The 13215-nt window shown below is 37.0% G+C and overlaps 2 protein-coding genes across 2 annotated transcripts in view; both read right to left on the bottom strand.

Annotated features, from left to right (window-relative positions):
• LOC134667309 (ubiquitin carboxyl-terminal hydrolase 4) overlaps nucleotides 1-13215 on the bottom strand; it is a 358087-nt gene that overhangs the window by 292831 nt on the left and 52041 nt on the right. The window lies entirely within an intron of this gene.
• LOC134667311 (protein yellow) overlaps nucleotides 1-13215 on the bottom strand; it is a 46156-nt gene that overhangs the window by 14943 nt on the left and 17998 nt on the right. The window contains exons 3-4 of the mRNA XM_063524657.1: nucleotides 7256-7453; nucleotides 1944-2088 (exon numbers count right to left, since the gene is read on the bottom strand). Coding sequence (XP_063380727.1) covers nucleotides 1944-2088; nucleotides 7256-7453 — 343 coding nt within the window. The remainder of the gene's footprint in view (nucleotides 1-1943; nucleotides 2089-7255; nucleotides 7454-13215) is intronic.

Here is a 13215-nt window from a genome sequence, read left to right as displayed (position 1 = left end):
AATGAAGTACAATTATGAAAGACCGACTAAATCATCTGACTAACCTAACCTACTATGAACATATAGTTTGGCCATAGGCTCATTTCAACATTTTTAAACATAGATGATGAATACACATAGTTTTTTTTCTTATTTTCTGACAAATTGGGTTTGCCAGACTATATTTAGAGAGATCATTTTCCTATGCTAATTATAGTACGCTAGTTTACATAAGCACAGAATAAATAATAGTACTAAGTACAGAAGACTCACTCTCTAACAAAGCGCGTCAGTTACGATCAGGACAGATATGGCCGCTAGGTGGCGACAGCGCCACGCGCGGCTTATGGCTAGCCACCAAAATTGGTGTGGAACGGATGTACTTTTAGCTACCTGTAGCAAAGCGACGAAATCGCGGAGTGAGCCACGCCTGACATAAAGTGCAACTTTAGATTCTGAGCATGCAGCAACTCTAATCTTTAATGATATCGTTTGCTTGATACCTGTACAATAGTTGCAACACCTCAGGTGACACGAATAGGTACTAGGTACCCCCATTATTACTGTGAGAACTCATTATACGTTGTTAGATCCATAGAGAAATATCAGTAAAGTTACATCAGAGACAAGCGTGACATAGAAGTCATACTATATAAATAATAATAGTCCAATTACGGATTAATTATGAACGACGACTTAACGATCATAAATTGAACTTTAAGTAATCGATATTTGAGAAATAAATTATTATTGAAACTTTAATCTATAATTAACTTTAAATTATCGAGATTATTGCTTATGGCACGCATATAAACGTTAACCTTAACATGAATTGGTTTATCGTTTGTTATTAATCACTTGTGATCATGGTACATGTCATGATGATTTTCAGTAAGTAAATAAAGTTTTATGGTCTATTTTACTATACCTACAGTGGTTAATACAGATCCGTTGCTTTTTTGTTGCAGTTCTAAAGGTTTTCTAGTTTGGTCAGAACTTAAAATCAAATACGCAAAAGCACAATGACGATTTTTAATACTCTGTTAAATGACAGGCGCTTAAGGATTTTCGACTATTAACTATCGTGATAAAACAAAGTTACAAGCAGGGACAATTAAGGTTTCAAGCATTGACTAGATTGCCGGCCACGGACTAAGAGAAGGTTCAATTATTAGGTACCGATGATGATGATAGAGTATCTTTGATGTGTACCTAGTTTAATTCTATCAAATCACGAAAATGCCAAAAAGTTGTTTGTCAATCTACAGTATGTGTCTGACCATGGGGCTTTAATTCCAGGGCTTGATTTTACTTGCTAAACTGAGCTACTTTTACTATGGGACCAACCCTAAATTCGGGGATTTTTTTTTTTGCTTTTCCATAGAAAACGTCGACATCTGATCAGCCCAAAATGTATGAAAAAGTAAAAAAAATTTTCGGGATTTCGGGGTTGGTGCCATAATAAAAGTAGCTCAGTTTAGCGAGTAGAATCGAGCCCTGGATTTAAAGCCCGATAGTCTGTAACACCCAGTATATTTGTTTACATGATATCTAGTACTATAGCTCATCTGTTTTCAAAGATAACGCAGTTGGGCAACGAGGCACCAGGTTAGGCAGCAAGGAGCGATGAAGCTCTACAATCTACATTCGACTAGGATAACATACCTTGCGCAACTGTATGACTATGATAGGTGGAGCTTTTACTTATAGCATTTGGTGCCTAGGCGAACGCTGGAGCGGGTTTGTCAGCGGGTCATGGAGCTTGGTCACCTTACGAAGAGGACTAAACTATACATTAGGAAAAGGACAAAATACCTGGCGCGACAGTGTCACTATGATAGGTGAAGCTTTTATAGCAGTTGGTGCCTTGGCGAGCGCTGGGGTGGGTTTGTCAGCGGGTCATGGAGCTTGGTCAATACCTTATGAAAAGGACGAAGATATACATTACGACAAGGACAACATACCTGGCGCGACAGTGTCACTGATGTAGGCGAAGATGTTATCGCAGTTGGAGGCAAGGCGAGCGCTGGAGCGGGTCTCGTCGAGCACGAGGTTGGTCAGCAAGGAGCTTGGCCGCAGCAGCTCACGGGGGAAGTACACACTTCGCACCTGGAACCGATAAATCAGCAATTTAGAAACTAATCGTAAATAAAGGAAAATATTGCCCGGTATATTCACATTTACAAAACGTGGATGTGCTACTATTTTATTCCCGACGACATCCGGAAAATTGTGGGTCACTTCTGGATGAGATTAGCTCAGGACCGAGACAAGTGGCGTACTATAAGATAGGCCTATGCTCAGCAGTGGGCGATAAAGGGCTGATATGATGTGATGATGATGATGTGCTACTATTTCCTCTCATATTATTTTATTCCTAAATGAACATAAAGGAATGAACGTGCTTCTAAGACTGGAATTATTGTATTTATTAAGATACCTAGATTATGTACGAACAATGAAATAATAAACATGCGAGGTTGGTATAATCATAGACATTAATTGGTGTAAATCTATATTTACACCAATTAATGTTTTTCCATGGAATTATGATTTTAAAGGTCAGTAAAGCAGATCACCACGTTTACTGGGCAAATAAATAACATTAACCAGACCATAAGGGTGGTATTCCACCTGTCCAATCTCTTTATCCAAAGTCATTGCGTCTGACCCTGTCATTAAAGCAGCAAAACGTGAGACGCAATACACAATGGACAAATATATTTGACAGATGGAATACCACCAGGCTGCAGTGACCAGGCCTTTACTCAGTAGTAAATAGAAGTAGACACAGTAGACAGATAAGTATATGGCAGCTGTAATAGATAACACTGATATGGTATTTTTTATACTTGTACATATCTTGTAATTGTTTATACGACATCGGTTTCACTCACTTGAATTTTTAGTCGCTATTGGCGACATGTTTCGGGCCCGTAGGGGTATCTTGTAATATAGCTTGAATAGTCAAATATTGTTGTTGTCATTGGTGTTGGTATAAACCACAATTATTTTCCAATACCTGCACCTGTTGTAACTCCAAAGCCACTAATCGTCTGTTGGGCACAGGGCTCAATCAATGCAGGCACAATAGGCCGAACGTGTAATCACGGGTATCGGTCGTTGCAATACGGTCCAGCGCCACGCCCTGCACATAATGAGAAAACGACCTCGACGACCGTGAGCTGTCGATCGTGGGACGTACGAGTGACCAGCACTTTCAGTCAACTCATTTTTACATCCGTATTTTAATTAAAGATACTAGTTTTTATTTTAGCCAATGAATAAGTAGCGAATGGCTTTGTTCTTGCTGCGTATATTATACATACATATGATTGTAAATTAATTCAATTAGTGCGGTAAGGTGTACATAAGTAGCTTTTTAAACACAGACTTCTCTTATTTTACTAACGTTAATAGATACTCAGGTAATTAGTTTTCACTGCAGAATTATATAAGTACTTACAAACAAACGAAAAGATTCAAAACTGTGTCAGTATTAAGTTAAGTGATTTTTTTAATCAAATGAACGATACATATCGAAAATAAAGTGATTGTAGAGCAGGAATTTAACACGTTTAGCTGAACAAAATTACTTTTAAAGCATTTTTGATCATAATATCATAAATAATTGGAAAGCTTTGGGATATTTAAGGATAGGCAATTAATAGATTGCGCGTATACTTTCTGACAACTTAAACATACTTAATTATGAATTTCCAGTCCTGCTCTTTATATTACTCACTCACAATAAATAATGATTAGGAATGAGCGCCGGCGGCGGCGCCACGCGTGATAGGCATTGCGATCAGGATCACCTTCAAATAGTTCAAAAATCACCTTCATCAGATTCTATCCATGTTGATACGGCCAAGGAAATTAAAACACAGGATTTATTGAACATTGTCACAATTACACAATTGGTTGTGAAATGGTAACATTTTGTGAATAGATCAAATTATGGTATCTATTTATAACGTTAATTGAATAATAAATATTTATTTACCTACACTATATGTATTAATTTCACATGGTTCCATTATGGGGCTAATTCATCCACAAGAAAAGAGCAATTTTTTAGAGTAGTTGTAGGTACACAATTTTAGAGAAGACATACTTCTTATGCTTTTTTATGTCGTTATCTTTCTGTACCGCTGTTCCAGGTCATGATACCCACAAGTTAAATAGTGTGAATCGACTAAAAATATGTACTCGTGCCAAATTATTACGGAGCAATGTCAGTGCCATTGAAACAATCTGCCATCAACTGACCTTAGGTTTTGGTACCATTCAATTGTTTGAAGTTGAGGAGTCCACGCGATTCAATGGCGAAGTCACGAATGATTATGATCTACTTATAAGCATTGAAGAAATTGCGCAATAAACAATTCAGTAGCAAAATAACTAACGTACTTATAAGATAATCGTGTCGCCCAAATAGTTTTTAGCTTTTAAGATTTTTGTTGTTGATGTTGTATGTATGTATTTATGTAAGTTTGTAAGGTATGTATCAATGGGCCTTAGTTGTCTGATAATAAATAATAAATGATACTTATTTATTTGAGTATTTGGTATTTGAGTTTACAGTTTATATAATTATAGTAGAGAGGCCACTAAAAAATATAAATCAAAAATACTTAGTTAATTTGTTCCCAAAATTGTGTAGGTAATTCTATTAACAATAACGACCACATGTGTATTTTCAGACAACAACACTAGGACGTTAGTTAACATTAAATATCAGCTTAAAGATATGCATAAGAAATTCCATGTTTAAGTACTATAATAAAGTCGTTTGAATAATTTAATTAGTATTAATGAGCCAGGCAATATTTTACACCTGACATTTCAAGGCAAGAGCAGTGCAAAATAGAAAAATTGTTTTATTGTAGGTAGGTACAAATAAATAATAGTTATTTGACCAAAGAGGTATATATTATAATTTATTTACATACAATATATATACAGTGGTACTACCTAAGATATTCAAACACGATATTATCTTTTACCGTGTCCATTGCAACAGTTGGAGTCACGATGTTTCCTTTTCCTGTTTTTAGGTTCACTCTTACCAGAAGTCGTTAGACAATGAATGATTAATAGATAATACATAGATACATAGTAACAGGATTTCTACGTCGCAAGTGGTGCCTTTCACCTGGGCTTTATTATAAATTTACAGCAATCCCTTTTAAGTATTCCACTCCTTGTATCGTATTATGTCTTTACAATCTAGAATTTATATACATTAACTAATAAATAATATAATAAAAATTGCCTGGTTATTTTAGTCTGGCTGGACAGACATAAACTGTAACATAGGTAAGTAATCGGTCGCGATTTTTATTTTATTTTTTTGATGATGGCATATTTATTACGTTTTACTAATAATAATTTCCTACTTACCTAATTACTGACATCTAAATCGTGTACAAAACCGCAATTTCGTGGTTACAAATGTTACATTGGTGACATGTTACAAAGGACCAAAGACATTGCATTGTTTTAAATATAGAGCACTTTCAGAACCTCATAACACTCCTTTACAGATCAAATTAATGATAAACTGTTTATGCAATTATATGAATCACGGTCAAAATTAATCTCGCCACAAGACGGAATTGTCTAGTCACGAACTAACCATTCCTTTTTGCCAAATTACAACGTAAGTGATATCGCATTGTATATTACGCTAAATAGCCTACCCAATTAAATGGAAACACACATAATATAATTCATAAAAAACCTATAGTTTATAAGGTATCCACCGGAGCCAGAGAGGAGCAAATAATAAAAACTACTTTATTATATATTATTTTATTGATTTTATTTTATACATATCTATGTATAAGATTTGTGTGTAAGATATAATGAATTTTAGAACTTAATTGAAATATTTTGAAGAAGAAACTGCACGTTACTTACATGGATACCTAATGCATATTGTAGGAAATTTGTTGAAGATTTCGTCGTGATATATCTAGTTACATATACATATTATTATATCGTTAAGAACGAATAGAGTGTACTCGTGGTAACGGCACCAATCATGAAACATTTAAGAGAAAGTGTGAAGTATTTTTGATACGTTTTATTTACCGTTCTGCGCGTTTTATGTTCTTGACATGTTTAATGAAAGATAGTACTGCAATTTTCGTTTCAACATAATCAATCATCATCAATTAGAAAAAAATCTTATCCACAACCTACAATATGTTTTAATTGGCCCGACAATGTCACATCTTATGTGGAGGCTAAGTGCAATTTAAGCTATTAACAGTCTGAACTATTTTTTACTCATCTCTGACCCGAACAAACAAATTTTAGCGTACAATTTAATTAAATATGTAAGTATGTTGGCCTATACAATAGATAGTATAATAAAGCAATACTAAAACTTAATGACCATTAAAGTAGAGCTATGACGCTACTGTGCGTGATGCGTAAAAGGCTTGCTACACGGTCGCCGACAAGCCTTCTAACCGTCTGACCTTGGTCTGTCCTTGGACAGTTTTGGTCAAATTTTGTTGGTAACAACCGTCTACACGGTCCGGGACAGACCAAGGCCACGCGGTTTGGGGGCTTGTCGGCGACCGTGTAGCAGGCCTTTAACAGTGCGAACGATTGAAACGAGTGCGCCGACCTTGGCAGTACTAAAATCGCATTTGATCTTGATCGAGATAGACAGAGGTGCAACATGTTGGCTGGCGTGTTTTTTTTGATAACATCGCGTCGTGTCAGAAAATAGTTAGTAGCCTTTCTTACATAATTTGTAGCGACAGATAGTTAAGCCACGGAAATGTTTATTACCTTTATTGGACTACCTACCTTCTAATTAGGCAAGTGTGACAGATCAGTTCTAGTAGGTAGGTATTTTTAAAGACTTTTAAGATAAAACCATTAAAATGTATTAACATGGCTAAGACATGTCGAACTTATCGGAAACCAGCAAAACACCGTGTAGGTTCACCACAAGGAAACCACAGTAATTTCGCAGCTTTCTAAAAACGCCCTCCAAAATAACTGGTTCATTGTTATCAAACGCATTGCGTAAACTCACCAGGCGGTCGGTAGCCATGTCGAAGATGAGTATCTTGGGGGGGCAGACGCGGCGGAAGTCATCGAGGCTGGTGACGACGCCGGCGTCCAGGACCCAGAGACGGTTGCAGCGGTCGGCCCTGATGCGGTATACGGACACCAGTCCGGTGCAGTTGATGTCGCCGCGGCCGGCCGTGTGCCATGACCAGTCAGGGTAGGCCTATAGATGTAAACTCACCAGGCGGTCGGTAGCCATGTCGAAGATGAGTATCTTGGGGGGGCAGACGCGGCGGAAGTCGTCGAGGCTGGTGACGACGCCGGCGTCCAGGACCCAGAGACGGTTGCAGCGGTCGGCCCTGATGCGGTATACGGACACCAGCCCGGTGCAGTTGATGTCGCCGCGGCCGGCCGTGTGCCATGACCAGTCAGGGTAGGCCTGAGGATGGAAAAGTCTGTTAAAGGTTTAAAATAATATGAAATTATACGGTATAAAAATAACTTAAGATGTCACCTTTTTATAGTGCCTATAAATGATAATTAAATCAACATTCACAAGATATCGGCGCATTATTTGCACGGTACGGTAGTGCGTAAAATAGTACATTACTACAGAGGCCGGGACGAAAGGGGTTGCCGGCCGAAGACATATAGACGGCCGAGCGAAGCGAGGCCGGATAGGTCTGAGCGCGGGCAACCCCATTTCCCGCCGAGGTATGTATAGTGCTTTTCTCAAACATGCAATGAAATAAATAAAATAAAAAATCCACGAAACCCAAGTTTTATTTATAGAAAAAACTAAAAGTAAACTACACCCAAAATATAACCAACACGTACCTATATCATTATCACGCGTATGTTTTACACGAGTCGTGTATTTTTACTACCCGTATATTTTCATGTATCTTTGATTTTTTCGCCTTGTATCCGTCTCACTGTCGTTTTCGTCACAAAGGTTTACATAGTCTTTCATGTTGATATCATGTTTCACATACATCGTTGATTTATGTATGGAGTAAATAAGTATAATTTCCACAGTGTTGACGAATTTGTAGTTACATTCATTTAAAATATGTCACAAAACTGTTTCTAATAAACTGTAAGCCATTTTTCTTAGTTTCTCAAATAATAAAATTGCCATAAGCAACCATATACATACTTCGTCTTTGACTTGGCGGCAGAGGCAGCAACTTATTTAAAATCAATTCTGCTTACGCTGCCAGTTCCAACACCTACGATTACAATTAATATTAATTTCATTATTTCGTTGGAACTCATATTAAAGTCAAAAAATCAACAACGCACCATAAATCCAATAAAACAGAATGAATATTTTTCAACTTTACCTCCATATCAATTTAAAAAAAATAACTACGCGTGTTTGAGTAGACCTTTTTACCGCTAACATTTAGATGAAATATTTTAAATGTTTTTATTTGTGTAGTTAAATTTATAATTTAAAATTATAAAATTATAGAATGTATTATTAAGTTTATGTTGATTTTATACAAATAAAACTGCAAATTATAGCAAACATTGTTTTTTGTTTTTTTTTTTATAGGCGTAGTGGCTGAGTGTCATTACGAACCATAAAGCAAATACTGCCTCTAGTTTTTTTTAATGGATGAATGCCACGATGCTGTGTCACAAATATATGTGAAATGAAAATTAAAAAAGAGGACTTTGCCGGCCTAGGCCTGCAAGATGTGTATGAAATTCCATTAAAGACCTTTTGTCCTAGCCGCACCTGAAACGTCATACTTCGCAGCCTATTATAAGGAACATATAACATCAATATTTCATTGCATGTTTGAGAAAAATAGATTACCTACATAGTATGTTGTAACATAATTTCCAAGTGCGTCGTTAATATGTTATTAGTTGCCTTTGGCTATCTCTTCGCATGTGACCTCCATGTCGGTTGACTTTTCAGTTGAGCAGCTGCGGATCTTTGTACAATAGTAAATAATTTCTGCGTTGGTTTTATTATATTTAATTAAGTGCAGCATTAGTTAATGCATGCATGAAACAATACTTGACTTGACGACCGGTCTGGCCTAGTGGGCAGTGACCCTGCCTATGAAACCGATGGTCCCGGGTTCGAATCCTGGTAAGGGCATTTATTTGTATTATGATACAGATATTTGTTCCTGAGTCATGGTTGTTTTCTATGTATTTAAGTATTTATATATAAATGCTAATTCCTCGTTTTTTTAATAGTCCGAACTCTGTTCATAATGTATATATATTATATATATCGTTGTCTGAGTATCCACAACACAAGCCTTCTTGAGCTTACCGTGGGGCTTAGTCAATTCGTGTATGTCCTATAATATTTATTTATTTATTTATACCTACTCAGCTGTCCGGCATAATTACATAGGTACCTACTTACTTAAGATATGAACAAACAAATAATAGCCTATATTCGCCCCGATTTCGTCCCGTTTCGATTATATACGTCCCACTGCTGGGCACAGGTCACCTCTCATGCGCGAGAGAGCTTGGGCTATAGTCCCCACGCCAGTTCAATGCAGATGGGGAGTTCACATTTTCTTTCCTCACGATGTTTTCCTTCACCGAAAAGCTATTAGTAAATATCAAATGATATTTCGTACATTATCTAAAAATTCTTTGGTATGAGCCAGGATTTGAACCCGCGACCTCCGGATTGAAAGTCAAACGTCATATCCACTCGGCCACCACCGCTTCCAACCGGCCGGCTAACAAATGAAATATGTAAATAGTAATAAATGCAATATCTCGATTTGTATTGATCAATGCTATAATATCCTGTTAACTGCAAAAAATACGAAATTTAAAGGATTTCCGGACTAGTAGGTAATTAATTAGATATGGATAAGGATACGAGATTGCCATTCCTTTCCCCACCGCCGTTCAAGAAAAAGGTTCACATGAATGTAAAAAGCAATACAACGATCAAAACATTATTGCGCACCTGCAACATTGAAACGATGATGTCTGAGAAAAACAATTACTTTTTTCGTAGGTTTGGCTTAAAGGACTCGCATCCAGGCCAATGTTAAAAAACAAATTAGTTAGATTCAGAAACAAGCTGCTGGAACCTCAAGTAAATACTCGTATACAGTACGGTGGTCTAAAATTCTAAGCCAATAAATTATTATTTCTTCGAAAAGATGCACGAGCGATAAAGAGGCAATTAGATAACGAAATATCGGTTTTAACGGTTTTTTTTTTTGCGGTAGGTACCAAACAGTAGCTTATTATCAAGTCAATACGCAGGATTGCTCTTGCTCACGTCTCCTGAATCATCCTGTATAATTATGCTACTTACATATACTTATGTATTGTAATCTCAAGTTTGCTTTGTAAATACCTAAATAGGTAAATGTAACGGTTCACATCCTTCCTGTGATGCCGTGAACCTAATAGATGATAATCAACGAACGGTCTAGTTATTGAACTGATTTAGACGTTGCAAAAAGTATTTTTGTTGGTAATTATAAAACCCTAATAAACAATGAACACATAATGTTTTACATAAGCAACTAAGAACCTCTTGAAGAAACCTAGCCAACCTGAAACGCAAAACATATATTGAGATGATATGTATAGGTTAGGTTAGGTTAGCTGTTACCGTCCCCGAGCTATGTGAAAAATACTATAATAAGCTATTTATATACTAATCTAGTAGATATAAAGTCTTAATTAGTATACTATAAATCTTGACTCTATTTAACTCTTTCAACTTGTGATAGTTCCTGTCAGCTATAACTTATTTGAGGTACGACAGTACGCAGCGCGTGGCATTATAGACCCAATTTTGAGGGGTCTTTTAATTGAAAAACGCTTTTTAAAATTCAATTACTATTACATACTTATGAAACCAAAAGAATGTAAATAATCATATATGATCCAAAATTGTTGCATATTTGCTGTGACTTATTTTACAAAAGTGTTTTTCAATAAAAAGACACGTCGAGATTGTTTAGCTTTTTCCTAATGCTAAAAAAACGAACTATAGATACGAACAGGTGTTCAGCACGATTAATGCTTGAAAATGGAGCCATAGGCTGCCCGATTCGAACTTAAAGATACGTCAAGGAATAGATCTAGAATCGATATGGATTAGATGTGTCAGTGACAAAAGTGACGTTTTTGTTTAAAGAAAGGTCACATTTGACACTGATATACCCAATATATATCTTTTCTAAATCTATTAGGTAATTGACGTATCTTAAAGTTCGAATCAGGCCGTTGTGGTCACCGGAACATGTCGCGCGAGTGACTAAAAAATACGCGAGTTAAACCGTAAAATCAATTTAATGTTAGTATGACTCACGACTGTTTTACTCGAACATTTGAGTGATGTTTACCTATATTAGTTACCATGATCGTTTCGACAGTTAAGGCGTATTTTTCGCTCCATTGCCCCCGTTTATCGTGCTACGTAATGTTCTGTGCCGACATATAGGCAGTGAAGAACATTACAATGTATCTTGTAACGTACGGACATGAGGAGGGATAATCCGCGCACTTGACCAGCTTAATTACCCCCTAATTTCACGCGGTCGATTTTCTTTTCAATCGCAGTGAGCAATAAAGAAGCGAGGTATTTTTTGATAATTTTGGACGATGGATTATCAAGGTAATCGTGGACGATTAGTCGATTAAACAGTAAGTACCTAATGGTGTATTATTTGTATTCTCTACCTCTAACTGACTTTGGCAAAGGCCCAAGAAGCTACCATTTTTCTAATAATTATATTTGTTGGAAGTACTCTCTAATTGTAGGGTAACCATGCATGTACGCAGTCGTATGCTGATAGTGATCCTGCAGCGCTCTCTACAAGGCGGAGTTGGCATTCGTTGGTGGTTTTAGACGGTAGTCCTATTACTGGTTAGTCCGTCATCGCTCCTGCGGGCGCAGCACGGTGCCATTTTTATCGACTATCACTATGCGCGTCCCCTTCGCACTCACATACTTGTTAGAACGTGACAGGCATGGTGACAAGGGATAAAAACGCGACCGTGCTACGCCGCCTGGTTCCCCCGGGCCAGGTGGTATACGTAAACGCATTTCCCTAACGTAAAAAAGGGTAACCAATAACCATGCATGTTGTAAATAATTTAAAACTTTTTGTATACAACGCTAAAAAAGAACGTTACTTTCATTATTTCTAGTGCGGACCAGTATAGTTTAATTATTTAGGTACCTACTGAATGTTTATGGTTAATCCCCGATAACCCGAACGTACAGTCGCCATCAAATATATCGGAGCGGCCAAGGTGTTCACGCACGCACTCTAACGCCTTGACAATAGAGGCGTGTTCAGATATTTGTGAGCACCCTGGCCGCTCCGATATATCTGATCGCGACTGTACCTATCTACCTATTAAAAATAACCTTATTTTCGTGCTCTGAACCAATTCATTAACCTACTTTACGTGATAGACTATTTAAAATATAGGTTTGCAAATGGGTCTATTTTTGATGTCAAAACTGATTAAGGTGTATCCGCGACGTAATTAGCACTTCGTGTGTTACTAGAGCGTGACAATTATAGTAGCTGGGTAATGATGATGACGAGTGCGGGTGTATTTAAAATGAGCCTTTACAGCAAAACCCTCAAGATAGGCAACATTTTAAGAGGAAATAGGACGCCGCCTCTCCACCCAATCGTACCTAATAGTCTCCATTTTCCTCTCTTGAAGATCTCATTCACATGGAATGCAATTAATGAGAAAATGAATACCGACCGAATGTCGACCGAGTGACATCCCTTAGTGTGCAAAACGTTCAAGTTGATAAAAAAGACAAGTGCGGGTAATTCGAAGCACTCGATAAATAGATGTGGATATCAACCACGGAATACAAAGCCGTCCTAGAAACGTCGGAGGTAATTTTAAAACTGAATTATAAGTACCCGATTAGTCCCATTTTCGTAAATAACAATTTTATTGGGTCCTTTACAATTAGGTACCGCAAACATTTAGAAATCAATCATCAAAAAATAACAAAGGTAGGTAAGGTACGTATTTATTTATTTTGATAGTGGATGTCCTTGAAAACCTTACGATGTGAACGCATTAGAAAATATCGCCCGTAGTGCATCGTTCGAAGTCTGCATACAAAGCAGCAGAAAGGCAAAATAAAACAATGAGTGGGTTTTCCCGTACTTTTAAGTTAATGCGAATCACATTTTATAAGAATATTAT

Source organism: Cydia fagiglandana, chromosome 9 (assembly GCF_963556715.1).
Source record: "Cydia fagiglandana chromosome 9, ilCydFagi1.1, whole genome shotgun sequence".
Classification (NCBI taxonomy): Eukaryota; Metazoa; Arthropoda; class Insecta; order Lepidoptera; family Tortricidae; genus Cydia; species Cydia fagiglandana.
Note: the sequence above shows the minus strand (reverse complement) of the source record. Positions and strands in the feature narration are given on the sequence as shown.